Source organism: Erithacus rubecula (assembly GCF_903797595.1).
Source record: "Erithacus rubecula genome assembly, chromosome: 5".
In the NCBI taxonomy this organism is placed as follows: domain Eukaryota; kingdom Metazoa; phylum Chordata; class Aves; order Passeriformes; family Muscicapidae; genus Erithacus; species Erithacus rubecula.
In genome coordinates this window covers 49,969,057-49,995,161 of record NC_136687.1, presented here as the reverse complement: position 1 = coordinate 49,995,161, position 26,105 = coordinate 49,969,057, and the positions used below count along the sequence as shown (strand labels likewise).

At 39.3% G+C, this 26,105-nt stretch overlaps 1 protein-coding gene across 10 annotated transcripts in view; it reads left to right on the top strand.

Annotated features, from left to right (window-relative positions):
- The window catches only part of PDLIM5 (PDZ and LIM domain 5), a 124,995-nt gene that overhangs the window by 52,272 nt on the left and 46,618 nt on the right, over positions 1 to 26,105 (top strand). For all 10 annotated transcript variants that reach the window (XM_079306937.1, XM_079306933.1, XM_079306938.1 and 7 more), the window contains exons 4-7: positions 17,621 to 17,663; positions 18,902 to 19,290; positions 24,111 to 24,283; positions 25,586 to 25,622. In XM_079306937.1, the coding sequence (XP_079163063.1) occupies positions 17,621 to 17,663; positions 18,902 to 19,290; positions 24,111 to 24,283; positions 25,586 to 25,622 (642 nt within the window). The remainder of the gene's footprint in view (positions 1 to 17,620; positions 17,664 to 18,901; positions 19,291 to 24,110; positions 24,284 to 25,585; positions 25,623 to 26,105) is intronic.

Here is a 26,105-nt window from a genome sequence, read left to right as displayed (position 1 = left end):
TTCCCAAAGTGAAGTTTCCTCCAAAGAAATAAAACTAGAGGAAAGGTGTGCACCTGAGTGTTCTAATGAAACACTGTAGAGTTCCACAGCCCAGTAAAATAGGCCTGAGTTTTTCATCTTCTAATGCTGCAGTCAGTTCAGTATTGGAAGTGAAATCCAGCTTTGCCTGGTGATTGAATAGCAAAGAGCTGTGTATAAATTGGTGTGGTTTGCTTTTTTTACATCCCCACTGCCTCACATTTTCCCGTGGGGTGTGTTTTGCCCTGCCACTGAATGGGATGTGTTTCAGTGGACGTGTTCTGGACTGAGCACTCAGCCTGAAAAATAGCAGGAGAATTACCAGCCTCATGGATTGCTTTGTCTGTTATTGTATTGGTGAACCTGTTAGTCTGGTATCAGGCCTGCTGTGGCTGTTTTCTGATGATTCAGCGTGCGGGGGGAGAGCGAGCTAATCCAACGCCCGCATGGTGAGAACTGGGCGCTTGCACAAGATGTGGTTTGATTATCATCAACACTTGGAACTAATAATTAATCTGGGGTCTTATAGGCGTTGTTTGTCTGTCAACATAACTCTCATCCCAGACAGGCTAACAACATCAAGGTGTTTTTGCTGTATGTAGATAAAAAATACTTTCTCACGCTGATTTTTTTTTTTTTTTTTTTTTTTCACCAATTGCACTTACACTGTGCATCAAAGTTGAAGGAATCCCTACTTTTGCCTCATCCACAGTGAGTTGTTCAGGCAGAAAGTAAGACAATTTTCTTTACTTATGTTCACTCTCTCTGCTTTTGGCAGGGTCTGCACCAGATATAAGCCTTTGTCATCTTTGTGGTTTGAGACTTCGGACAGGAAGTCTTCAGGATTCATCTGACACTTCAGTTTAGTCACAGTGGAATCCTTATTCCCACCAGGACAAAAAAAAAAAAAAAAAGGGTCCTTTGTCTTTTCAGTTGCTCATGTGCACATTATTTCATTCATGGAGATGCAGCAATTTCTGGCCTTGAAAGGACTTTGGCTCCCTGCTGGGGCAGAGGCCCAGAGGAAGTGATTTCCTTCTGACCTCACAGTGCTGCTGGTGGAGTCCAGTGTTGCAGCCTCTGCCCAAAAAGTGCTCAGAAAGGAAACTTTCTCTTCCTTCCTGTGATGAGTAAGGAGGTTTTAGAGACCCTATCTTAACTTCATAAAAATTGTGAACTGCCCTTTTAACCTGATATATTTGTTTGGTGTTTGTGCCACAATGCTGCTCTGTCTTGAATGTGACCTGACACCACTGGCTGCTGTGGGAGATGTCAGATCCTTGCTGTCCCCAGCCCCAAGACAACTAATCAATATAAGGGAAATGTTCCTGCCAGTTTCAGGGAGCTCTGAGAAGGGGGAATTGGGATGTTAGGACAAGAGAAGCAGGGAAGCAATTGTCAGTAAGAATATTCATGTTTCAAAGAATTAGAGATCTTTCAAGTGACAACCACATGACTTCTAGCAGAAGTGGCACATCTGCAGCTCAGAGATGTTAGGGTTGGGTCATTGCACTGAATGAGATCTCTTCTGCAAGGTTAAGAGATGACAAAAACTTGCCTTCACTTCTGGCCCATGGGAATTTACCAACAAAACAAGCAGCAGAAAATTTATAGAAATGCAATTGGGGAAAAAAAAGTTACTGAAATATCTCAAGCACACTTTAGGTAATAGCTTGTCCACTTAAAAATCTGGGCAGTTTTCCTCACTTGCTTAAATTCTCAAAATGGAGCTCATAGATACAGTGAGAGACTTGTGACCACTTGAACCAGAACTGAACCTGGATGGATTTGTTTGTTTTTACTTAGTGGCATCTGCTTATCTTAAAAATAGAGTAAATTTTTCTTGTTCTTGCATATTTTCTTGGTTTAGGCTTAATTACACTTGATGTTAACAGGGTTTGGCCCCTACTTTGTAAAACATTGGTGCATGTTAAGCTTTAGCTTTTTCCAGCATTCTGGTGGTTGTTTTAGCTGAGAAGAGTTTGTCTGTTAACATGAAATCTGCAAATCATTTCAATCTCTTACATTTAAATTTACAACAGATTTATATGCTTTCATTTTGGAATCTTTGATATTCTTAATGCCTTGAACGTCTAAGTTTATGATGTCTGCTGAGTATTTTCTCCCACGGTTTTGGCAAGTCTCAATTTCCTCACATTTCTAACTCTTGCCAAGATACAATTTGAATATAACTTGGAAAACCCCAACAAAACAAACAACAAAACCCCATGAAAATTTGATGTCATTTTTATGTGGGTGTGACTGAGGACAAAATCTTCCAAAATAAAATAAGTGTGCAGTGACAGGTTATAAGCTGTTGTCTGAGACACACACTTTATGGAATCTATGTCAGCAGCTGAAACTGGTTTGAAGCTGACTTTTGATGTTGCTTTCTGTTTGAAATAGTCTTTACCAAACAGTTAAATGAGTTTTCTGAGTGGCAGTTATTTTGGGAGGGGGGATTGATTCTTTGGCCTAATCTGGTGTTTCTGTAACATGTGACTGGTTACTGCTCTGTAAGAGAGACCATCTTGGTGAAAGGGAATGGATTATAGAAGTAATGTGAGTTTCATTGTAGGGGGAAGGACTTTTTAACACACCATGTCTTTTGGAGGGAAAATGACCAAACCTAGGGTAATCACTCCTATTGACTGTATAGTACCCCTTTTAGCTCCTAAGCTTCTATGCAAAAATTGGGATGTAGTATACATTCTTAAAATGTATTACAGAGTTTAGGAAGCCAAAGTTTTAATGAGGACAGTGACTTCAGAGGTAACTAATGCTGCTTGATTGCTAGCAGATTATTTTTCCTTTGCATACAAAGCCCCTCCACATGAGCAGACTATAAGTCTCAGTGACACATGGAGTCACTAAAGTACACGTACTGAGCTAAATATAATGTATAACAGGTTGTGCAAGTACAAAAAAGTGTAATATTTTCCATTCATGGCCTCTCAAGTACTGAAATTTTTAAGTGTGCCTATTGTCAGTACTGATCTTGGAGGCGATTGACCAAAAGCCTTGCCAGTTATCTCCTTTCCAAGTCTTAGAAGGATGGTGATGACTGGACAAGTCAGTCATTTTCCACAAAATCTTCTTAACTAATAAGTGACTGTTCCAATAACCTGATAATTAAGTGCATGCTGGACTAATACTTTTGTGTTGCATCTCTTGGAGCTGCCTATAAAGGAGTGAAGTTGAATAACTTAATTATGTGGAGAGTGTGTTATGGGATTCTTGTATCTTTGCACTTGGCTGAAGGGAGCTGTCCTGGAGAAGGAAGTTCCTGGTGCAGTTTGAGCAAGTTGGAGCAAGGGCAGAGTGAAGTTTCACTTGTGACAGGGCTGCCAGACTCAGTGGCACAGTACTGTCGAACCTGGGATAAAATCAAGTTTCAGCACAACTGAGGTAAACAGCACTGTCCTTAAACAACAACAACAAAGAAAAAAATTAGAAAAATCAATATTAAGTCTTAGATATCATATGGAAGATACTTTAGCAGGAAATGGAACTAGAGGGAAGAGAATTTGATGTCTCATGTGAGTGACACTTCATAGCCACTTCTGTGAAAAGCTTTTAGGCTGGGTTTTATTTAGGATGCAGATAAAATTCAGAATATCTTATGTCAATTAATAAAGCCTGAGTCACTCTATATTTTTTTATTTTTTATTTTAGTCAGAAAGAAATGATCCTTATTTACATTAGCCACTAGCTAGCTATTTTTCTGATATACCATGTACTTGTTGCTTACGAGTCCTATGGTATGCAACACGTAGAGGTGAGTGAAGGTAGCATGCCAGTGCTTAAATTAATACTATATCCATTCAGTGTGATTGTTCATAATTGTAAAGCTGGTGAGTGGTGTGGGGGAAATCATGAACTCAATGATTTAATCTGGTAGATTTATCTTGGTGGGAAGGATGGATTCATAACTTACATGTATGTTAGTTTTTATACTAGAAAGGACAAATGTATTTTGCAATGAAATATGGTTGTAAAGTTTTGAATTCCTCTTGATGTGGAGGAAACAAAGGTTCTTTTTTAATGAGAAGGATTTAGTCTGCTATAAAAGATAATGGAGCTTGAGGCATTTACCAGTCTTCATGTGGTAACATAATACCATGCAGAGCTGAACCTGAGCTGTTTTCTGCTATTAACACGTAATTAGCAGACAGAGCACATTGTTGATGAAGATCTGACTAAAGGACACTGTGAAACTGTTCCTTCTGCTTGCCTTTTCTTTGCAGAAGAGAGATGAAAAAAGTTGTAAATTGTTTGCAGCTTTTTCTGAGGATGTACTCTTAAGTCAAATTTTTATTTTCGAATTACATCTTTCTTTTTAATCATTATTTTGATTATAGCAGTTTTCTTGGCTGAGGTGGGTTTGTTTTTTGCCTCCCATACATTAGCTGTGGAGAATGACTCTTTGTTAATAATAGCTGCACACTGTGGGTGAGGCCAAAAGGAAGTATGAGGGTGAGCTGGAGTATTGCAAACATTAGATATTTACTCTTGACTACCCTCTTCATTGTATAATTCTCCCCAGTGATTTTATTCATGAAAAATGTGAGGAATTCATCTGATTCTTCTCATGATGCACCATGTTCCTGCTGTTTGGTTTTGTATTTTTTAAACTCCATGGAAAACTTGTCTCATGATTAGTCACTGAATTAAATTACTTCTTGACATTTTCAGCGTTTTTTTCCTGCCTGTTTGTCAGTCTGAGTGGAGTTTGTTTGTTTATTATGCTTTGATTTGTTTGCTTTAAGTTGCTCTTCCTAAAGACAGTCTGTCAGACATAGCTGCTACATGTGTGAGTAAAAAAGGAAATAAGAGATACAGGACATGTTCTAATGCTATTTGCCTGCCTTAGGTCACTGTAGATTGCTAATGATCAGGCAGGGAGGAAAAAGGGAAAACTGCTAGAAATTGGCAGGAACTGGCAAAATTGGGTAGGACACAGGTGATCAGATTTTTGTAATGGTAGATATGAAAGTCTTTCAGTGTTAGATTAGAGAGCTCATGTAGTCAGTCATTTCAAACTCTCTGTATTCTTGACTGGTCAAGCCTGTGAGAAGGGCTTGGGTAGGCAAGCACCAACCTCATGAGAGCTCCCCAAAAATCAGCCTTTGTGCACGTGGCTGCTGGAGTGAGGATGACTGAGGGATATCACTAATGGAGACCAGAGGGTGGCTGGCACTACTTCTTTGGTTTCCAAACCATGGTAACCCAAACTTTGTGTAAACACACAGAATATTTTTCAGGGCTGTATAGAAGTGTTTCCTCATTTTTGCAATAGACTGCAGAAATCTTAAGTCCTTCACAAGTCAGTGATTTGTTTTTCTCCTTGTTCGTGGATGTTTCCTCTTGAAGATAGCAGTCGGGCCAAGAAAAATTGTATTGGTCACTGGTCTGCTTAACATAAATGTGTTATTAAGAGATGTCTGTACAGTTGAGCTTTTCATCTTTATCCAAAGAGTTCACTCAAGAAGTGTACTTTCCATGCCTAAAAATTCTTGTAGGAAGCAGCTGAGACCTATGACTTTTTTTCCTGTGAAAAAATGCCTTTAGGTAGTAGAATGTGAAATTGTGCTTCTCCCTATGGCTTGCCAAGATAGTATCTTTTAGTAAAGCAGCATCCAATAAAAATAATTTACATTATCAAATTAGCCTCCCACTGTGCAGAACTAATATGTTCTGCAGTCAATAAACCAATGTTTTCAAAGCTCTTATGTTTCAGGTAAATAATTAAAATATTCTCCTCGTAACTGCTCTCAAATAACAGATTTATTTTGTGAACATTAAAGCAATGTGTAGGTTCTTTTGTGTGATTGGTGGGCAATTTCCATTCACGCTATCAAGTAAAACCCTTCTACCCATTTCTCGTTTAGCCCATGCAATACCTTTCTGAAAGTCAGGGGCTTGTTAGCTAGCATGTAAATTGTGATGCTGTTGCCCTTGCATATTTATTTTAAGCCATGTCTGTAATTATTTAGTGAAATACTTAAACTGTGGTCAACTTCAGATTGTTTCTTTATCTTCACTTCTTAAAATAATGCACATAGCTCAGTGGCATGATCTTTGGTGACATTTTAGTTCTATTGCCACTCTTTGAAATAGCCAGCTGGGACATCACAGGCAGACATCACTTTTGAAGCCTTTCAGATACCATCTAAATGCTAAGCTTTTGAGTAGCAAAATAATGCATTTATATATAGATTTAACACACAGTAATCAGAAGAGCCTTGCAACACATGCCAGTAATTGTGAAAAGCTGCATCAGAGCAATACAGCTGTTAAAACTGCTTCATACCCCAGATTACATGTGTTTGGTCCAAATTATTCATATATCTGTATGCTTTTCAGGGGAATACAGAGAGTAATTTGGGATGCATTTATTGCTGAAACCAATCCTTGATTATATTTTAAGAGAGTGCATGATATAAGGAGGCTCATAGACATGTGCACATTCTTGCACAGTGAGCAAACACCACTGTAACCAAGTTGTATGGAGCTTGTGTGTCTAATATGCTCAGTGCTGCTGCCTCCCTTCAGGCTTTAGCTGGATCTGCAAAACACACAGTGCTTCTACAGAAATACCTTGTCATAGAATGTCTGGGCTTGGAAAGGATCTTAAAGATCTGGCTCCATTCAAGCCCCCTCACCTGGCCATGAATGCCTGTGATCTAGAGCAGGTTACTTGGAGTGCTATCCAACCTGGACTTGAACACTTGAACACTTCCAAGGATTGGGCATCCACAAACTCTCTGGGCAGCCTATTCCAGTGCCTCACCACTTGCACAGTAAAGAATTTTTCCTCATATCCAGTCTAAAAGTAGTCTCTTTCAGTTCAAGGCCATTACCTTTCTAAACAGTTCCTCACCATTTTTCTAGCAGGCTTCCTTTAGATATTGAAAGGCTGCAGTAAGTTTCCTCTGGAGCTTTCTCTTCTCCAGATTAAGTAACACAATTCTCTCAGCCTTCTCTCATGGGAGAGGTGTTCCATCCCTCTGATATCTTGGTGTCCCTCCTCTGGACCCCATCCATCAGGTCCGTGTCCTTCCTGTGCTGGGCCCCAGAGCTGCTGCAGCCCTGCAGGTGGGTCTGAGCAGAGCAGAGGGGCAGAGTCCCCTCCCTGCCCTGCTGCCCACCCTGCTCTGGATGCAGCCCAGGACACCTTTGGCTCTCGGGGCTGTAGGCACACATTGCTGGGTCATGTCCAGGTTAAAATGGGAGCAAACCAGTTACAAAATGGAGACAAGAATGCCGCAAGTGCTCTAGCCTCTGCTTTCATCCCAGTGTGCAGCTATAAAAACAATTTGTAGTAACAGCTAATGTTGTTCTGTGCCTGTTGCTGAGACATGTTTTGCTCCAGTGAGTATTCAAGGACTGGAGCATGAAGTTGAAGAAATTCTTTCTCTGTGATGGAAACCAGTCTTGTCATCGTTGTTGTCATCATGCTGCCTCGTGTTTTGTTTTTCCCTTGGGTTTTTATTAGAGAAAATTTTCAGCAACCTCTGACTCATCTGCAGAAAGTTTTAGGTCCTACAAAGGAGACCAAGAGCAGAGCTGTCAAGGTCTGAAGCTAGGAAGTACCAGGGAAGCCTGTACTGGTGTGGGGAGCTTTGCTTTGGAAGTCTGTTGTGCTTTGTGTGCACTGTAATTTCCTAAGGAATGCGACAACATGGTCTGGTTTTTACTGTGCTACTAATTTACAAAGACTCTGATTAAAAGCTTCCTGAGAATTGCATAACTGTGCTGTTTGCAGTGCTTTGGGACACTGATCTTTTATTTGTTTCTTCTCTATACTAGTTATGTAAGGCTTAGAAAGAGCTCAGAAATTCAATAAAACAATGACTCTCTGCAAATGTCAGGCAAAGCTTTCTTGCTGCTGCTTGAGCATCTAATGCTAGGGTTAAGTGAGATGTCCATCGAATTCAACAGTTTAGTGACACTGCCAGAAAGACAGTAAGCTTGAAGAAATTTGACCCAGGTCCAAAAGTTTTCTGATCAAAAAGTTTTTAAAGTCCTGTTGGTTTACTTGCCAGAACCTGGAGTAGCCTTGGGATTTTGCAGTTGCTCTGCAGTAATGCGTCAGCAGTGGTGCTTCCTGTACTCATGGCCAAGTCCAGATAAATGGAAAAGCTTGCATTTTGGAAAGTTTAAACATGTCTTAAAGTATTATTCTCCTTACCTTTGAATTTGAATGGCATGTGAATATATTTGAGAGATACACTTTTGTCCCCTTTTTCAGAAAGGGGGGGGACGGGGCAGCTGTATTTGGTGTTACCTGGATTGTGAGAAGTGGTTGATGGCATTTATTTAAAATGTTATTAAAATTGACCTAACACTGGGATAACTGGAACAACATTCAACATTAAGAATGGGAAAGGAGTAATTTTCACTCTTTGCTCTACTATGGGTTCTTTGTGAGTCAAAATCTGATAAAGTATGAATGGCTTACCTGACCTGAAGATACCCAAGTAGATTTTATCTCAGTCAACTGTGTAATCACTGTCCTTTTTTCCTTTGTAAACATTCATCTCATTATTTGGGTGCCATGAATGATGTTACTTGTCTCTATGTACACTTTTGTTTTCCAAATGCAGACTATGCCCTACACCTGTTGCTTTCCTTTGAAAAACACATCTCTCCAACATGCATGGTTTATGATGCTAACTTGCAGGCATTCTTTAATTATAAAAGGATATGTGGTGATCTGTCAAGGGACAGTTGTCTCTAAATGGATTAAAAGAAGCTTACATGGTTTAAATATGGGCTATGCCCTTCATATGCTGAAAATAGTTCAAGTTAGCTTGAACTGGCTACATAGTGTATTTAGTACCCATGCAGGTAACTCGTTATTTTCTTAAGCTCAGATAGTTAATTTTGCACCTCTGTGTATGTGGGATGTAAAGAACAGGAAAAAACCCCTTAGACAAGTAAGTGAACTGCCAAGTGTTGTCAGATAAACTGTTTCCAAGCTTCAGCCCACAGGAAAAAATGAGACACCACTTAAATAAAACCTGTCCTCTGCCATGCAAGTTCTCAGCTGTTGAGAATCAAAATTTTAGTGTCCTGACTCATCAACTCTTCCCACCTTCCTCTAGTGAACAGTAAAATGGGAATAAATTAATGATTGTCTGTTTGGAAAATAAATGTCTTCCTGAAAGATAGAGATAGTGTCATGAAAGCATAACAGTATAAGAAAGGTGGGGTGTTTGGTGATGCTGGGAAAAGCAGGCAGGTTTTCAGGTATAAAATATTTTCTAGAGGTCTGAAAAACTGCTAAAGACAAATTGAGTAACACCACTGTGAGTTAAACTAGATTTGTATCTGCTACACCACCTCATATAAAAGTAAGTGGTAGCTGCAGAATTGAGTGTCCAAGAGCTGAATTTCACAGCTGCACTGTTTTAAGGGCTTTTTTCCACACAATATTTTTGAATAATTACTGCTTTTGAAAAATTCCAGGATATTGTCAGTAGAAAGTCATGTCTGTGGCACAAAACCCTATGAGGTAATACAAACACATACTGTGCCTGTCAAATATTACTCACTTACTTTGGCTATGAGGCAAGACAAAAGTAATGTTTGCAGCATTGTGACAGTTCTCAACAGGCTTTGTGACCATCAGATGTTTTCCATCAGTGATTAGTTGCCCACAAAAGCAACCTAATTGCTTCATGTGCTGTAAGTGTGCTGTGACTTACCCCCTAAGTATTTTGAGCTGAGAAGGATGAAAGGTATTTTTTTTCAAAAACTGGATGGTGGGAAAGGAAAACTTCATAGTTAACTGGATTAGTTGGAGTCAGATGGACTTATTATTTTTTCTTTTCTCGCATAGCTGCTGTTGCAAACAGCAGAATAATTACAGAACTTTGCTTTATGCACCTTTTCTTAATAATTGGTTTCTTGGCCAATTTATTGGCTAAAGGAATGAGCTGTTAAAGGTCTCTCCTGCTTTCCAATCTTTCTTGCTTAGCTTTTGCAGAAAACAGAATTATTTCCAGCTACAGCTCATAGTGTGACAGTTGATCTTTGATTTATCTTTCCCTTGAAGGCGTGGTGAGACCTGTTGGCCAGGTTAACTTGAGGTCTTGATGCATTTGAAAGGAAAGGAAAACATAAGGAAACCCCCAAACTGAAGTTGTTAGATTTCTAGAACTATCCTAGACAGCCATGTTTTAGACTTAAATAGCTTTTCTTAGCATGTAATACATGTAATAGCTGTAATACATGCTGCTAAGCCAGTGACTTTGAATATATAACCATATAAACAATAATGGAAATGATAAAGTGCAAGAAAAGCAAGGCTCTGTAGTGCAGAAGTTAAAGCTTCTGGCAAGTGCATGCTCATTAAATTGATACAGTAATAATTCTGACATGTGATTTATAGTGCTTCAGCTCTGCTGTCCACATCCAGTGCCACCTGTGGTGGTTTTCCCTTAGGGGATGGCCTGTGGAAGCCCCCCAGACTTCTGCTGCATGAGGATTTGTTCAGGTCTGTGCAGGCTGCAGGGTCCCTGTGGTGAAAGGCCCCTGGCAGCCTTAGTGGCACTTTGCCAGTGATGTCCTGTGCTTGTCAAGGGTGAGTATTCATCCCCTGCTGCTGGGGTGACATGGGAGCACAGAGAGGGGTGTCTGAGAGCCTGGGTGGGAAAGAAAGTTGGCTGGTTTACTGGTGCATCCCACTGAGAAGTCAGACAAAAGCTTAATGACATTTCCTATTAATGGGAAATAACTGAATCCATAGCATGTCCTATTAAAACTTATCCTTTTAAACAGATTTATTGTCATGTTTCTTTATTGGTGACTACTGCTATGCCCCTGGCTTTTCTGGTGTGGTCCCAGGCTCAGTGATTTTCCTGACAGCCATGCAGTTGTGGTAGGCTCTCCACATGTTCCCATATTGTAGTTGGGATGATGGCACAGCTTGAAACCACCACAGATGGAAGTTCAGAAGCTGGATTATTAGGTTGCTCATATTGCTCCTTGTGTCACCTGAAGTCAGTAAGAAGCAGGAGGTGTTAGGGCAGCTGGGATTTTCCCAGATTTCTGGACAGTACTTTTGGAGTCTGGATGGGTGACACCACTTCCCATGCTGTTGACCTAGCAGGGCTCTTCTTTGCTGTTTCTGCCTGACACCTCAAAAAATTTGGTGAACTACACTTATACTGTCTTTTTCAGACTTCCTAGAAATAATGAATGGGTGAACTGCTTTGTATAGGGCAGAGGTGTGTTGACCTCCCAGAAGAAGTAAAATACCATCTAATAGTTCTCTAAATTGCCAGATTCTTCATTTGAGAAAAAATGTTCATTCCCACACACACACTTAAGGGAAAAAAAATAAAAATACCAAATAAGGACATTCTGGGGATTGGGGAGCTGTTTGTGGTGAATTTCCAGTTAAAATAGATATGACTACACTTTTGAGTTTATTTGGGCTGTGTTTTATACAAAGGAGGTAATTTAAACATTAGTCACCTATTGTGGAAAGCACTGGAAAAGCTAATTCAGTGCTTAGTTTTGAATCTTTTAAATTATTACTTAGATTTGATGACAGACTGAAGTCAATGTGAAACTGAGCCCTTTTTGTTTTTTTTAAGGGTTTTGGAGGACTGACTGGATCTGTGAGTTATTAAGAGCTATGCTTTTCTTTAAGATGTCTGTTTTTGCAAGGTAGCTTGCAATGTTAAAATTACTATCTAATAAGCACTGATAAAAAAAATCAAATGTATAAGTTATAGTTTTTTGGAAGACCAGATATGGTTGTTTTATCTTGTCACTTGCACTTAGCTGTTATGTCAGTACTATTACTTAGCAAGACAGCTTTAGGAAGGCTTAAAGAAAAGAAATAAATAGCTACAGCAAGGCATAACTGATAGAAATTATCTTTAATTAATTAGACATTAACTAGGTTATTTAGACATGCTGGGCTGCCACTTGTATCTAGGCTGCTTTGTGACTTTTCTATGACAACTGGCAGCAATCTGCCATACAGATTGTAAGGCATTGGCCATACTTGGTACTGAGGATGCTTTACCTGTTTGGGCTTTGATCAGGGCAGTCATGGGCAGGAGTGTACAGATGTGCCCTCCTAGTTCAGGGCTGACCATAGCGTAGGAATTCCAGGTTGCTAAACTTTCTGCCTTCATGGAAGCAAAAAACCATGTTTTTAAAAGCTTCTGACAGAAGGTAAGTGAGATAAATTCTGTGGTATTTTTTCCTTGGCTTTTTGTTTGGTTTTTGGTTTTGCTGTAATAGAATAAAATATTATCTGCCTGCACTTAAATTCTCTTTACAAATGTATTGGTAGGGTTGCCACAGACCACAGGAATGAGACTATGAGGAGTAGTTGTCTTTGGGAGGTCTTAAAAACAACTAAACCTTTGTGGGTAGGAATACCAAAGCAGAGGGCAGCTTTTTTTCTTCCCTAAAATATCAGCACTGTTTATTTTAACACATAATGATGAAATCACAAGCCTTATTTAAATATAAGATGAGAGACCTAAATTTGATTTGGCCAACTATCAAGCAGCCAGTAAAGCAAGAACATAATTTTTCTTTTTTACCTGACTTAGGGGTTCATTGTACCCTGGTGTACTGGTGGGGAGGGGCACATTGTGAAGATGTGAAAGTATTTTATAGTGTGTACCAAATGTAAAAGGCTGACACACACATTCCATTAGTTTAGTCCTTTTTAAACTTACTGAAAGTGTAGCATCTGTTGAGAGTGACTCACAAACTAGCTCTGCTCTAGTGCCCAACCATCCTCTGGGTGCAGCACTGACATTTCTGTTGTTTGATTGTTGTTGTAATTAACACTATTTGTCATAATTTGGTATGTTCAACCAAATGTAAGCTAGCATAATAAACTAGAACAAAGGGAATGACTGATGAAATAAAATGTTGACAGCCATCTCTTAGCAACCACAATGACCAGAGAACAGATTTGAAAACATTGCTGTTTCTTAAGGCAAAAAATAATATTTTTTTTATTTTTTTTTTTTTTCCCTGGTGGCTGCAACAGATTCTGATTTTCATTGAGTTGTACTTAGTGATGATTTTGCTACCTCTGCTTTTCCATGTGTTGGACTGTGGACAGGTGTGCTTCTATAAAACTGTAGGAAACACAGCTGTATGTTTTTGTATGAATGTATGCATAGAAACCATTTCTGAAGCTGTATTAGTTGCAACAAGAAACAAGCTTAAGAATGTTCCTCTTCTTCTATTGTTGTGAGCCAGAGCAAAATTTGACAGAAATTAGTTATGTCTGTGATGGGGAAAGGGGGCTGTGTTTAAGGAAAAAAAGAAATATATTTGGATTATTCTTTTTTTCTGTGCTTTAAATTATGTCTACATCTGTTTTTATTCAGATAACCCCTAGTGAAAGTCATGGCTTGTTATATATTAAATACTTTCTGCTTGTCATCTTTGTTCCGTGAGTTGGCTAATTTACAGAAAGCAAATTAATTTAGCTTTCCCCCCTGTCAATTGACTACTCTCTAGAAGTAAAATGAAGCTAACCAACAGAACTGCGGGCTATAATGGCAAGACCATGAAAAATTCAAGTTTTGGGAAAGAAGATCTGAACCAGTGGCTTTTCAGGGATGTAGCATCTGCTGCCAAAACTTGTCTCCTGATGATTCACCAGCTAGGAAAGAGGAGTTAATTTTGAAAATTTGAAGGGCAGGATGTGAGACAGGAAGGGAATCCTTCCTCTTTTTCATCCTTCTATTAGAAAGGTTCAGTTCAGAACAGAAAATAAAGTTCAGGGGAAGTTTTCCCTCATTGACTTTGTTGGTGGATTTGGCAGTGTTAGATTTCTGCTTGGGTTCGATATTAAAGACCTTTTTCAACCTAGATGATTCTATTACTTGCTGAAGGTGTTACACCTTCTTGTATTTCTCTCAAGAGTTTGAACAATCCTTCTGGTTACAGAAATATGAAAACAGCAAATGCAGCAACTGTGTTAATAGCAGAGTTGTGTGTTCCCCTTGTTTACAGAAGGGCTCATGTAAGTACAATTACCTGCTTGTGACTTGCCCTTTAGTTTTTCATCTGCTTTTTAAGTCATGGGTACACTACAGTCCCTTGACTAAGGAGGTTTAAATGGGTGGGGGATGATAGGGCTTTAAATGGAGTTCAGAAGAGACAGCTCTGGCATGTTCTTTGGCTTCTAGCTTCAGTGAAGATTTAGAGGCTTAGTGGCTGAGGTTGTGCTTCCATAATGTTAATTATTGAAAGAACTCTGTTGCCATTGATGATCAGGCCTTGGAGGTGGCGTATCAAATTGTACTCACTGCAGAAGTATGTAGTTTTGGCTTTAATAATGTGGTTTTCCACTTACTGGAAAGTACACAAGGGTTCTGTCAAATTGCTTGTCTTTTTTTTTTTTTTTTTTTTTTTTTAACTGGGTGAAATACTTGGGAAGTGAATGAATAATAGGAGAATCTAAAGAATGAATAGTTTTTGCTGGGCCTGTGGCTTACAGTGAAAAGTGGACTAATTCATTTTCCTAATAAGGCTGCTCTGGAAGTTGGAATGTTTTGAATTGCATTAAATGTCATGAAAGTATTAATCAGAGAGGATTGTCTTGTGGCATGTTTTGACAGCAAATTTGATCATGTTTGGTCAAAATGAGCTGTTTACACAAGCTAAATGTAGCTGCTTTTCCCCCCTTCAATGAAAAATTAATGACTTTGATATGGAAGCTGTGCATAAAATTTGTGCACTTTTATTTTCAGTAGTAGTTTGTCAGTAAGCAATGACTGCAGTTGCTGTTTTTGTTGTTTATAATAATTCTTAGGAAGTTTGATACAGTAACCATTTGCCAAGGTCTTTTGTGTGAGTTGTTTATAATAAGCCTAAATACTGAGCTCTTATGTCTTTGCTTTGTTTGTATGTTATTGAAAGTATTGCATAAACTAATATGTTGAACTGCTAGTTTTAAATTATTTAGAAAATACCATACTTCAAGCCATTCTGCTTTTTCTAGTAAGCAGTAACAGGGCAAGTGTGTCACCTAATTCTGAAAACCTTTATCAAGAGTTATTCATACTTCAGTGGGACTAAACCTGCATGAAATCCTCATATGTTTAATTGCCAGGTGGCAAGTGAAGTGCTAACAGCTAAGGAGTATGCACAATTCTGCAGTTTAATTGCTTTTTGGCTGTGCAGTTCAGTGGTATCTATGAAAATATTGTGGGAAATAGCCCTGAAGGAAGAATTTTCTTAAATGTGTGTGTTGAGCGTGTTTTGCTTTTCAGCTTGAAGTGTGCATTTCCTTTTGTACTGTCTTGTCTAACCACCATGCATTTTTCACATTATGATCTTGGTGGCTCAGTTTGCTGAGTGAGCCTTTTCCTTTTACAATATGGGATAAATCACAGATTTTTTGTCTGATTTTGGTCTGAAGTCAACAAGGCCAAGTTGAACTGTTTTAAGTATGTCTGGGGCACACAAATTTATGTCCTTGGTTCAAGTATATTTGTGGGGAAAATGTTATGTTGTCTGTCTGTTTAAAAGGAACATCATGAACATTTTGGTTATCAAGTTCTTTTTTTTTCCACTTTTTTTTGTGTGATATTTTTGAAGATGAATTTTGAAAAGTGTGTCTTCTGATTGTCTGGTAATAGTGGCATGAAATCATTTTTGCTCAGTGCTGTGTTCATGAGTATAGAGGCAATGTCCTCCATTGCAAACTCAAATTTTATTATTTTGTAAAAACCAAAGAAAAATAAATATGTTCCTTTTTTTATGAGACTTAAACAAAAGTCCACATTAGCGAAGAGAGTTTTTTTCCTCAAGTGTGAAATATGGTAGTTGGCTTGAATAATGAATGTCTTCCTAATTCTTCCTCTTGGTCCAGCTTGATAGATACATAAAGCATTTCAAGTTACTGTGTTAAAAATGAACACATATACATAAGATAAAGATGGTCTGAAAAAAGAAAGGTTTTCGTATGTATTGGCTTTTTCTTCTCCCTTCTTGTTGCTTTTGTTGCTGCAAATTGACAACTCTGCAATTAGGAGTGATTAATGATGCACCCCAGTGCTGTGGAGGGCCAGAGGTCAGGCTTTCATAGGCTGCACACTCTGTGGGAAAGGGGAGAAGGGACCTGTTCCCCAGAGCAGACAAAACCCTCTCTCTGTGGAGAATTGCTGTTGATGTGGACATAATGTGTGTCAGCAGCCATGCACGAGTGGGGAAGGCCAAGTGCAGAACATCATCTTCTCATGCTATGCAATTTTTCCTTTTCTTTCTTTTTCTTTTCTTTCTTTTTTTTTTTTTTTTTTTTTTTTTTTTTCCCTGCCAGCATGGCATCTGGATTTCCCATTTTTGTAAGGTACATACCAAACCTGCATAAGGATTCCTGTTGCTGTGATCTGATGAGCCTTCAGGGATGAATGACTTTGAAGGAAGTAATAAACATTGTGAACAAAATAGTTAAGGGAGAAAAAATACAGAGGACAAAATGGAAAATAAATAATAATAAAAAAGGGAGTTGTTAAAGGGAACAAGTGTGCCTAATTCAGTTGTAGCTATCCGCGTTTTTCTACTAAAAATGGAAAAGCTGGTTTACACACTAGAAGTGGTTTTAAAACTGTAGCCTTTGTTAGCTAATTTCCAGTTAAATGAACCTTTTTGCCTCCTTTGCAAATTGTCTTTTGGAAATGAGAAACTGGCTCCAGTTTTTCAAAAAAACTATTTAGAAGATGTGTCAAAGAGCTAGTTTTGTGGCAGAAGAGCATGAAAGCACACAAGTGTACTAGCAAAACAAAATGTTGCTGTATCAGACTTTGCTGGCTTGTTTTTTGTTTTTGTTGCTGTTTTCATGTATGCCTGTGTTTGTTTGCATATAAGTAAGCATGTGCAAATCTGAAAAGAGCCCGATTGAGTGAGATGCTTTTGACTTGTAGCACGTTGCCATTTCAGTTTAGATATAACATAATTTGTCAATTCTTTATCTACATAATCCTTTTCATTGCCATACTTCCTGTCCTTCCCACTGCTCCACGATAGTTTCAATGGGTTCATTGTTTGGAAGAATTTTTTTGCCGTCTACTATAGAATTTTGGTGACATTAACCTTATTTTTGAAAACCAAAGACTGTGTAAAAAATGTCTGCATTATTTAACTTGTCAACTTCTTCGGGAGGATTTGTCATTTTAAAAGGAAGTGTTCTGGTTTAGGCCTGTATATTGGTTATGCACTGTTTAAAATATAAATAGTGATTGATAAGTTGGGCAGAGATGTGGAGTTATGTGACAGTTTCTTGTGAAAGAATGAAAAACAGAAAGCAGATTGGAGTTGAAGTCTCTGAACTGATGATACAGAATTACGAATTTATAAATCTAATAGTACTTGAGGCTAGATGTTAGACTTCATGACATCTGGACAAATTAATTCAGTTCAGTTTTGCCTTTGCCTTGTATTAACAATGGTGTTGTAGATTTACCTTGAATGCTTCTTGTTACCTGTCGAGGAAACAAAAGTATTTTATGTATCTATGGGTGGATGTGGTAGTAATACAGGGAAATGCTGAAACATTAAAGAATTAATTTTTAACAATTATGCTTATGTTTTTCTTTTCCAGAGTGTCTTCTATACAAAAACCTGATCATTTTCATGTGACAAAGGTATGTTCATTATAAGAACCAAGAAATGTAGCATGTGGCACTAACTGATACCCATCTGTCAAACCCTGTTGTTAAGCACTGGCATTCAAACTTTCAGTATAACATGCTTATTTTCCATGTGTAATGTTAAGAGTATTGCAGCGTTTGGATCTTTGCCTCCTAAAAAAGAACTGAGAGACCTGGAAAAGATTATCAAACAGAAAAAGAAAAACGGCAAATAAAGTTATTCTCCAACTCTTGGAACTTTTTTTTACGATATTGCTTGGTGTTTTTCCTCTGTACCTAAGAGAGAAATAGAAGCAGGTAGAAATTTTTCGGCACTGATTTTTAAATTTATTTTTGTGGGGGTTTGTTTATTTTAATGGACACTGAAATCTTCCCTGGTATTTGAGAGAAGCTTATCCAGATATTACAATTTCAGAGAACAAGTCCCCTCACTTTCCTTAAAGAATTCTCCCTGGAGAATTACTTGTTCTTGAATTCTTCTAATGTTTTATTCTATGCAAGTTTCAAAACCCCCTTTTTGATAAAAACTCTGTTTGCAAACTTGGAAGTACTTATAAATAGCCTGTACTTGAAAAGCCTTTCCAGCAGACATAATTAATGTGTAGTATATTACTGTTCTGCTGACCATGACCTTTAAAGGCCACAGTTTGAGAACCACAATGTTAAAATGTAGTTCCCAGCACAAAACCCCAGTCAAACAAAAAAATCAGATTTCTTGAGTGTACTATCTGACATGGGTATGTGGAGACCTTGGGGAACATCAGTGTGCTCTTGTTCTGCTCTTAAAGGTCTTAGCAACAGATCAACGTGTGAGCACTCGCACATTCCATTTGTATATAGGGAATGTGCGTATCTCAGATTGGGTTTGAGACATGGAATGTGGATTTTTCTAAAAAGCTCTATTTTCCACGAGTTAGCCGGTGGGCTTTGCAACAGAGCGGTTTTTCAGTTTCTTGTGAGTTTGATTTGTGGAGTGTCTGTTTTGGATATGCCGAGAGGAGCATTGTGGAATTTCATATTGATTGTGCATGTTGGGATCGTTCCGTCTCCTGAAAAGCACGGCTTTGGTTGTTTTTCCATACATTTCATGGCTGCAGTCTTGGTCAAGCTTGCTTCTGTGCTTTATGCTAGGTGGGTCTTCTCCCCCGAGAGCAGCTCAAGTCCCCGCTGAGGACCGTGCATGCGTTTGGCGTGGTTTTGTGTGTTTCTGTTCTGTTTTTCATCCCACGTAGGCAGAACCTACCGAAGTAGTTAAGCCTGTGCCCATTGCCTCTGCTGCTGCACCCAAAGTCACTGCCACAGCCAGCGTGGCTTTCAATAAGACTCCGAGGCCGTTTGGAGCTGTAACCTCCTCCAAGGTCACCTCCATCCCATCACCGTCCTCCGCCTTCACGCCGGCGCAGGCGTCGGCCGCGTCCCCGTGTGCCGTGCCCGGAGTGCATGCTAACGCCAAGCCTAACGCTGAGCCGCCGGTGCCGGGCGCTCCTAAACCTGCAGTTCCTGTCCCACGGCAGCACGGTGCCGCCCCGAGCGCCTCGGCCGCCGACGGCGCCCAGGACGCAGCCGAGGGGCCGCGACGAGGAGGCGCGGACAGCCAGGGGGACAGTAAACAGCACAATGGGTAGGTGGGATTCCGGTTTTGCTGTGAGGGTCTTTCCTCACAGGAAAAAAGCCGGGCTTGTTTGAAGGCTAAGCAGAACACAGCTTGGAGGAGTTGTTTGCTCCTCAGAAGTCGATCTCTCAGGAATTACTTTAAAAGTGGTGCTTCAGAGGGCCCAGCTAGACTTCTGGTGGTGGTTTTCCTCACAAGTGACAAATCAGTTTATAGAGGGTCACAGCTAAATTGAACAAGGACCATGGAATGCTTTACATGATGTGTTCTATCACCACGTGTTCTGGACCTTATAACAAGCCTGGTATTAATTTCAATGTCCAATCTCACTGTGTATTTTGACACCCAATACAGCGACTGAAAGCAGCAGGCACTCAAAAATGCAGAGCAGCCTGTCAAGAAGGGCCAGTAGGTGCTCTGATGGCTGGGAATGAGACATTCTGAAAGACCAACCATGATCCTGGCAGAACCAGTGGAAAAAGGTCCCAGAAGGGAGGCAAAGGGACAAATGTCTTATTAATCCTCTGCACAACACAGGAGAAAGCTTTAAGATACTTTCTAGGAAGCTGATGGGGTTAAGCAGATTTTTTGCAGTGCTGTAATATAAATACCTCAACTTCAAATTTTGCATTCACCCTAAACAAGCAATTTAGATTTAAAATGCGAGTAATTTCCTTGTTCAAATAATTGTTTATATTGAAGTGGGCATTGGAGACTGAACATTTAGGAGACAGGAGACATAAAAGTCTTTATCTGGTGTAGCATCTAGACTACTAAACAATAGAGTAGTAAACGAAATTGAGCCCCACAACAGTCCTACGAACTGAGACCTGCAGCAAGATTTTGGCTGGGGATGCCTTAGGCTCTTCCAGAAATTCCTGGGCAGAGTTTGGGAGCTGTAGTACCTCAGGGACCAGTTCCCAGTGCCTTCTGTGCTGAGGGGAGAGGAGGAGGCTGGGAATGAGCAGTCCCATGCCATTTGGCCTCTGTGACCAGCAGTTGAATTAAGTAATAAAAAAGGGCAGGAGGGGAACTGTAAGTTTCTCTTCAGTTTTAAGAGTGCGAAACCTGGGTTTAAAACCTAAAAGCTGTGGTTACTATTTCCCATCCCACAACAGGCTTTGTGCCTCTCTTCTCTGATATTCGTTCAGGATAGAAAATATATGAAGAACTTTACGGAAAGGTCAACATCCATGCCAACTAAAATACTGAATAAATTGCAGTTTCAGTTGAGTTTCTTATGGAGTGAAAAAAAACAAAAAACCCAGAAGTTCTTTAGGTGCTTATTCCCTTTATGTTGTACTATGAATATTTTCCATGTGTGGACTCATAATGCAGCCCGTATGCATTTTATATTGCACTGTAGCCATGGTAACTTCCAGCCCTTTCTTAAACAGATGATGGCAGGAATCCACTCTGCAAAATGTGGGTTGAAATTGAGAGACCCCAAGGACTTTCTCACTGAGGGTGCTGTTGTTGAATACACTTTGGCAAACACTCTCTTATCTTTCCAGGAATACTGTTTTAGCAAATAACTCTGTAAGGAGTATTCAAAAGCAGCAATTAGTACTGAAAAAGAGGAACAATAGCAACAAAATTGTCTTCTGGAAGGAAGTGCTGCAGGCACAGAGTAAGCACTTGATAATCAAGATAAGATGACTGGGTGAGCACAGCTATGTGCCCTACCTTACTTAGAGGATGAATAATACCATCAAAGAGGATGAATAGTCACAGCTGAGAAGTGAAGAAATCCTTGTCTCCCTGTCAGCCTTGCAAATCTAGTTTGGAAAAGTTTGAGAACGTTTCAGAGTTGTAAAATCTTAATTTATTTTGCAGTCTTTCTAAAAATATTGTGTTTAGGCTGCCTAAGTGTCCTGCAGTCCTAAAGCACAGAACAAAAACAAGCGGACTAAACCCAGTAAGGTGGTTATGTTGGTCTGCTGCTACACTACTTAATTTTACCTGGAAAAGTTATGTTTCTACAATGCTGCTGAAATATCTACTCATTTAAAATGGTATCAGTGACATTTTAAAGTATCCCAAACGTTGATGTTTGGAATAATTGATTAGTCTGAAAAAAGTTTGGTTTTGCTTCTGTGGCTTGTATGATTCATTTTTCTCAAAACATTCAAAAAAACAACCTGTACCTTGGTCATAGATGGCAGTGCTTAGCAAAATGCACTTCTTCAGACATGCACCTTGTTATACTCACAATTTCCTCACTTCCTCTTGGCTTCCCTCAAAAAACATTCAGGATATAAACTACTTGACTTCAGGATGGGAAAGGAAGTTTAATTTCCCTTGTTTAGTTCTGCCTTAGAAAGCAAGCAATTTGCCTTCACTAGCCTGTGTGTAGTTGCACTTTTATCAAGACCTTTTTGCCAGCTCTTGCATGAAGATGTGCCTGCTGCTTAAAACAGGTAAGATGTCCGTAGACATCACTCACTTAAAGTTCATCTGGGCTAAAATTTTCTCTTGTAGGTTCTCTTGATGTTTCTAAGTTTGACTTATGTGATATATGGCTTTACCACAGCTTGGATTTGGAAACTCCTGTACTCTTTTAAGAAACAAAGAATTAATTAACACATCAAATACTTTTTTTTTTCCCTTGCAGATAACAGCACCGACAAAGTTAGTATCAACAGAACTGGACTTGAATTATGGTTATTTTTCCTATTGGAATAACCAGCATGTGTTCTAGTTTTGCAAAATTACAACTCTTACAGAGTTATTTATTTAAATTTTGCAAAACAGCTTCAGCTTTTCTTAATGTAATATATTATTTTATTTGCATTGGACATGATGTGACTTTGCTTTTCACTGTGATACATTTTGCAGCTCATTTTTATTCTACAAAACATTCGTGTGGTGTTTGTGTGTACTGATAAATTCTTGGTGCAACTTGGTTCATTGGTGCTGGTAATACAGCTAGTAAATGATGAAATACAGTATAAAAATAAAATTGGTTTGAGAACTGTGGAATGAAGGGCTGGATTCTGAATTCATAGAGGAAAACTAACATATATTCTCTGATTTGTGCATATTAGGATGATAAATAGATTGAGGTTTTATTGGCTTCTCTCTTCTTCCCTTGCCTCATGGCTGAGTTGAGAGAGCCTGTTTCATTGAGTTTTCCTTTGTCTCTGGCACCACCTTGTTGCCTCAGTGAGTCATTACATTAAGCCTTCAAAAAGGTGACCAGTAGGACAAGAGAAGTCAGTGGGATTTTTTCATTTATACCACTTGCAACAAATGTGGAAGACTGCTTATCTCAATGGGGTAGTTGCTATAATGCAGTAAACTGCATATAAATAATTACATTTTCATGTATTTCCACACCTTTAATTACTGCTTGAACTTTTAAGATATCATTTTTGCTAATAACTGTTTAAGATGCTTTACTCCATTTTTCTGTTCTCCATTCTTGAATTACTACTGCCTTTGTTTCTATACCTCTTTCTCTGTTATTAACTTTGACATTTGATACATGCTCTTTGCTAATACCGTGTGTCAATAAATTAAATATTTTGATATAATTTTGTACCATTCTTTTCACATTCTTTCAAGTATTAAATATTTCTTAAGCTTCATTTTTTACTAATGCATTCCATTTAGTGGGCCTAATTCTTACTGGTTAACAGTTAACATCATTCTTCATTCATTTTCCACCTTTCTTCCCCAGAAATACTTTGAACCATAAAAGTACAGTGAGGAGGTATTGTCAAAAATAAAAGTGACTTTTAAAGTTTTGTTGGGTTTTGATTTTTAATACTTATTAGAAGTTTTATGTCCTAGGAGCTAGTTTGTCACAGCTTTCCTCCTGTAAATTATGTAAAAATAAATGTACACTTAGAGGGTCTTACAGATTAATGATTTGGAATAACAAATGTATAACTTAGGAGTAATTTAAATAGTTTGATTCTTCTGGTCCCTTTTCCCCAATTGGAATATTCTTTGTATCACTTACTGAAATCAAAACCTTTAGATCCTGTACTCTTGAAAGTCTTGCTAGTGCAAGGATTGATAATAGCCTGTAGGTTACTGTAGGGAAAGTTTCAGATGGAGCAATCAGCCCACTGTTTTTCTTTCAAAGAGGCTACCTCCTCAGTATGCCTCAGAACATGGCTATCTGTGCTTTCTGATGGCCTGCTTCTGATCTAGGCTTTGCCAAGTGCAAAAGACTTGGTGTGTACTGGGGTGGTCCTTGCATGTGCACACATCTGTGCTGTGCCCCTCGAGAGCTAAAGGGAGAATTTGTCAAGGGGCAGCTGATCTGAGCTAGGTAGACTATCCTGCTTTCCCAAAACAAATTCCCCTCTCATCCCTATAGGGAAATCAACATGAGCTTAATTAAAGTACGTGAGTTCTGAGCAGTGGTTTTAGTGGTAGAATGAGAATATGGCGATTAATTGGATTTTAGTGCCCTTTCTTGCCAAACTAATTCAGTAGAATAATTAGCCACATTTCTGTTTCATTTCAGCTTTCTGACTTTATTTCTTCTTTTCTTTTTCTCCTTTTCCTGTTTATGCTGCGAAAACTTTCTCTTGCTGTCTTACCCTGTCACCTCCAAGGAAAATCCCACCCAAACGGTAAAAGTTTCAACATGTAGATGTCTTGATAAAATCGTGTTTTACTGTTTGAAGTGTTCCATCAGCGAAACAAGGCAAAATATTTCAGTGGGGTTAGAGTAATGACAGAAGGTGTGTTTGGTTCAGGAAAGTGCACCTGTGTTTAGCTGGGCCTTGAGGTGCTGTGAAGGTCTCACAGTAGCTGGGCAGAGGGAGGTGCTGCTGCAGCCGTGTCCTCACTGCTGTGTGTCCCCGGCGCAGCCCCCCGCGGAAGCACATCGTGGACACCTACACCGAGTTCTACCACACGCCCACGCACAGCGACGCCAGCAAGAAGCGGCTGATTGAGGACACCGAGGACTGGCACCCGCGCACCGGCACCACCCAGTCCCGCTCCTTCCGCATCCTGGCGCAGATCACCGGCACCGACCACAGTGAGTGCCAGGGGCTTCCAACACGGGCCAGGGGAGGTAGGGCAAGGGAAATGCTACTGCAAAACCCTGCTGTCGCTAGGTAGCGCAGGATGTGCACGTTATTCCTCATTGAGCCGAATTAAAACATTCTAGGTAAATCCTAGAATTTCCATTTCTGCTCCCAAAGATATGGGAAGATGTGTATGTGTTGTTTCTTTTCCCCCCATATCGCCAGAATGGTGTCATTCCTGATCAAATTTAATGCTTCACAAAAATCAGGTGTTTTCTGCCATGTAGAAAGTCTTTGTCAGTAATACAGAAGTGTATGATCTTTAATGATCTAACCAATCAGAAACGTAAATCCATAGTTCCTCAGTTTATTCCCAGGTAGTATTTCCACCCTGTGCTTATGCTATGGTGTGATTACATATATTGGTGGAGGGGAACAGGTAATGTGGTGAAGGTCATATAATTTTATGCTGAAACTTCAATTTCATGTTATGCCATTAGCCATAAGTCACTGGCTGAGGTTTGTGATTTTGTATGAAGGCCACCATAAGTGCTATGACTCTCATTCTTCAGCTTTTCTCAGCTATAGGTGCAATAAAGATGACATTGAGGAAATTTGACTTCCTCTCCAGGGGGAGATTTGATTAAATCAGCTATTTCTAGAAGCTTGTGATAACATTTCCCAAAATGAGGGTTATTGTCCTTGTGTGATAAATATTCTGGCTTTGGACCTGATTGTTTTGTTGTCCTATGTTCAGTTCGCTTCATCAGTCCTTTAAGGGCTGAGTATGGGACCTGAACTTCAAATAACATGTTGTCCAGTAAAGATGAATTTATCATCTTGACAAATGCTGTAAGAAAATTACTGCAACTACATTTGCCAGCCTTAAAATCAAGACTGGGAATTTACATTATCCTTTGTGCAGATCTCTAGAACGTTGGTGGGAAATAGCCTGGCTGCAAACAGGCACTTGGATTATCACCTGATATAAACCCACTGGATGTTCATCCAAAATAAATACTTCGTAACTTCCATTCATCTTCACCTTCTCAAATCACCTTTCTCCTTGCCAGCATGGAGAGTGGGCCAAGGGGAAGGGCAGAGACCAGCAGAGCCACTTTTCAGCAGTCCTGGTAGTAAAGGGGCTCTTGAAGTTCATAGACATAGCTCATGTCTATTGGCACGTATTTGGAATCAAAGAATCCTAATGAGCCTTGTAATTTCCTGCTGTAGTGAATGCATTGGCACAGCAGAGAATCTCTGTGTTGTGTCCTCAGTGCCCTAGAAAATAAAAATTTTCTGTTTTCCTTCAGTGAAAGAACCGGAAAATGAAGCTGGGAAGAAGACTAAGTGAGTTGATGTTTTACATTTTTATTACTTTAATACTTTGCATGTTTTAATTCTTAACTTGTAGTGTTTGGTGCACTTGTGTGACATCTGGGTGTTTTTGAAATGTTCCTTCCCTTTTTGCCTTTTACTTCAGCATGTAAAAATCATTTTTGTACATAGACAAGCCTTTTTAAAAGCTGTTGGTGCTGTCCAGTAGTAATGTTTGTGCAGGAGTTTGTGTAGAGGTTTTCTGTAAACTTGGACCGTTTTGGTTGCCTGTACAATGTCAGCTTGTGCTTTCTGTTTGCTGGTCTAATCAGGCATTTTAGGTTTGTGAGTGTGGATCTGATTGCAAGACACAGGTGGGAAGTATTGCTGTTCTGGCTGCAAGTGAGGGTCAGCTGCTTCCTTGCTTTGGGATAAGCATTATTTCAAAAGGAGCAGCAACCAGTGGCTAAATCTAATGACTCTTGAAGTCAGTGAGACTTTCTCTATTGACTTTGA